Here is a 3,389-nt window from a genome sequence, read left to right as displayed (position 1 = left end):
TTATTATTATTATTATAAAGGTTCTACCTTTCCACCACGACTCCTGCCATCCTTGTTAGGGTAGGTTGTATCTGTTGGACTCTCTCCCCTCCTCTTTCAGGCTCTGTGTTGCGGCTACGCCCCTCTCGCTCCTCGGCAGCGGCAGTAGCAGTGTAGTAGTATCTCCTCCTGCCGCGCCGCGCATTGCTTCAGCTCGCATTTTGTGTCACGGTGCCACCGGGCGAGAAGCGACACACTACTGTTGCTGCTGCTGCTGCTGCTCCTGCGCGTCAGGGGGGATATACCCGTCACCATCCTTTACGGTCAAAGCGACATCCCTCCGTGGGCAATGACATTTGCAGATTGAAGTGGGAATACAAGATCACAACAGCAAAAATGACGGTGGACTTTGAAGAATGTATAAAAGATTCGCCCAGATTCAGGTAAGACTCCACATCACAGGGTACATCTCAGCGGTGCGCAAAAAAAGGCACACCTTCTTTTGTATGACTGAGTAAAAAATAAAAAATAAAAAAAATTAAAGAAAGAAGGAAAAAAAAATATCACTCGTGTTTTTTTGTTTTTTTAATGTGCTTTCAACAATTAGAATGAAAGGATGCCTCGCACATGTGCAACAAAAAGATGGCGTTTCTTCTGTCCATATGTCTGTGTCCTTCTGATCAGATTTTCAGGCCTTGGCTGAAAACGTCTAATAAGATCATGCAGAATTTATATTAACTTAAGATGTGTTTGTTGGAATGCTCTTAGTGGCTGTGGTGTCTTCTGTGGTCTGTTGTTTGAATGTGGGCTAATTAGCTCAGAATTTATGAGAGGCTATGGCCAGACACAGACAGGATCCATGTTGCTTTCATGCAAAATCAAATTACAGTGGCTCTCCTTCAGCCTGTATGTACATTATGCTGTGATATGTGGGGCTCTTTCATTGTGACAGCATGAGCAGATCCTGCTGTGTGAGAGCGTTGCAGCGTGGTATACGGTGTGGGTGCAGTCCTTTCGTCTTGTTCATGCTGAAGGTTGCGGTCACAAACTGTGTTAAGTCTGGACTGTTTGAAGGAAGGGTAGATGCTCTGGCAGCGGCAGCACTGGCGGCCAGGCTGAAAGAGGCAGCGGGAACGGAGCTCATCTAGCAGCCAGGCACACATCCAGATGTTCACCTCCATCACTCCCGGCTGTCTCGATCCACGTGCCAGTCTGTGGGGTCCAGCGGGGAAAATGTGGAGAACCGTACAGGCCATGTAGCTCCAGTTTATCCCCAGATACATCAGTTCTTCCTGAAAAGATTTTTTTTTCAGATCACATTGCTTTGTTGCATTTTTCCCTCCATCTTTTATCTCTGCTCATCAGCGTCTGGTGCCAGTTTGTTCTCTTGATCTCCAGCAGTTGTTTCCACTTGCTTTCTCGTTTTGTGACTTGCAAACTATAGAGCAAATTTGGGAGGCAGATGCCCAACCTGCTGATTAAGTCTTTCTTAAGTGTTTATGGATGACTCAGACAGTAGTTCAAGGAAAGAAGCAGAGCACTTCCGTGTTTTCCCCCTGCTGCTGTACTTTCCCATATTCTTGTGAAGAGAGTATTTGGAAAATTCCACAAAAGCCAAAGGAAACCGATGTGGTTGCTTCACTGGATCACAGGAGCATGTACCATACCATAATTATAATGAAGTTGGTGAGCAATCTGACATCTTTTACATTTATGAGGCCTTAAATAAGTAATATGGTGATAAAGTACAGTAATTTGGTCTTATTGTAAAGTTAAATCCTAGTTTTGATTTATTTTTTTATGATGTGATGATTGTTCTCCTGATAAAGCAAGAGACTCTTATGATTCCAGTTTCCTGTTTTTGTCTGAATATTCACTTTAAAACACTGCAGTTCTGGCAAACGTCACTTTTTTCAGATTTTGTCATGGTGCAACCAAAAACAGTTATGAATTTTTCTGCTTTTCTTGTGATTGACCAACACAAAGTAGAGCAGTACAGTGAAGAGTAAGGGAAAATCTTGCATGGTTTTCATATTTTTTGCTAATAAACATCTGAGAAGCATTTGCAAACAGCCCCTTTTACTCTAACACCCTTGAACAAAATCCTTCTCTGTCTTCAAAAGTCACATCTGTAAAAACCTGTTACAATTTTTTTTTCAGTGTAAAAGCAGCTGTTCTGTGAAGGCCTTACAGATTTATTAGAGAATGCGAGAAAACAAGAAAAGCTTAACAGAGACCAAGCAACACATGAGACAGATCAGAAAAAGTTGTGAAGAAGTTTAAAGCAGGGTTAGGTTATAAACAAAAATACCCCAAGTTTTGGTGAAATCAAGATTATAGAGTTTAGTTCAGTTCGTCATCTAAATATGAAAAGAGTATGGCACAACTGCCCAAACAGGCCTCTCCGCATAATCCAACAAACAATAATTAGAGAATTATAGAACGCTTTGAGTTGATCTATCGCATAAAAACCGGTAAAGTTTGTAGTCAAAATTAGAAAAGGTTCATACAACATTTTTTCAAGGTGTTGTAAGTCTGGAAAAACTTAACAGTCTGTGAGCTAAATCAAGATTACTTGTGCAGATATGAAAAAGCAAAAAAAAAAAAACAGCTTCCAAGGAAAAATGCTTCACTTGTCAGATGTCAGGATATTGTGGTTCAACACGTACAGCCCGAAGCCAGAATTGTCCAATGAGTGTCTTTAGTTGAACAAATACCTTGGGAAGTAAGTTCAGTGAGAGGGAAGACACTCTGGACCATTAAGAGTTTAAGCTCAGCCGCAAAACGGTTTCACAAAATCTCCATAATCCCAGAAAAAAAAAAATAAAAAATCTTTTAATCTTTTTAAAAGGAATAAAAAAAAAAAAAAAAAAAATCTTTTAATCTTTTTAAAAGGAATACTTGTTCTAAAAACAGCAGCTGGCCTGTTTTTAAGTGCTGCGTGACACAACCAGGTAAATAAAGTCAGCTGCTGCAGAACTTTCCATTATATTTATTTTTACTCTCATCCAACTTTCTTCTTTCTCCTTTTGTCTTCGCTGTGTCACTCTGGGGAAACGCGAAATTAAAGAAACCGAGAAACCAGTCCTGTCTGTCTTCCTCCTCGTGAAGTTTAAAGAGCTCACATACACCCTGATGCTGCAGGTCTGAACTTGTACGTGTGCCATAGATGAGGAGAAGATTAAGGAGCATTTTAGTGACGATTGCGTACTCATAACAGGCATCTTTTTGTTCCCGTTTCCTTTATTGTGCCATGCCCCTTATTCAGCAGTCATCCGCTGCATTCATTCTGTTTTGAAAAGATTCCCTCGAACTGTGTCCCTCAGTTCTGTCGTCACCAAGCCGTTGTGATATGATTTCGCTTGAGATACCCAGAAACTTAGCGCTACGCTTTTAAGAGTAAGGCGGTC

At 41.0% G+C, this 3,389-nt stretch overlaps 1 protein-coding gene across 1 annotated transcript in view; it reads right to left on the bottom strand.

The window, feature by feature from the left end:
• The window catches only part of pusl1 (pseudouridine synthase like 1), a 13,201-nt gene extending 12,805 nt beyond the window's left edge, over positions 1–396 (bottom strand). The window contains exon 1 of the mRNA XM_016662268.1: positions 28–396. Within this exon, the coding sequence (XP_016517754.1) occupies positions 28–50 (23 nt within the window). The 5' untranslated portion in view covers positions 51–396. The remainder of the gene's footprint in view (positions 1–27) is intronic.
• Positions 397–3,389: the final 2,993 nt, after the last annotated feature.

The sequence above is a fragment of the Poecilia formosa genome, unplaced genomic scaffold (genome assembly GCF_000485575.1).
Source record: "Poecilia formosa unplaced genomic scaffold, Poecilia_formosa-5.1.2 Scaffold365, whole genome shotgun sequence".
Classification (NCBI taxonomy): Eukaryota; Metazoa; Chordata; class Actinopteri; order Cyprinodontiformes; family Poeciliidae; genus Poecilia; species Poecilia formosa.
This window is presented reverse-complemented; position numbering and strand designations above follow the sequence as displayed.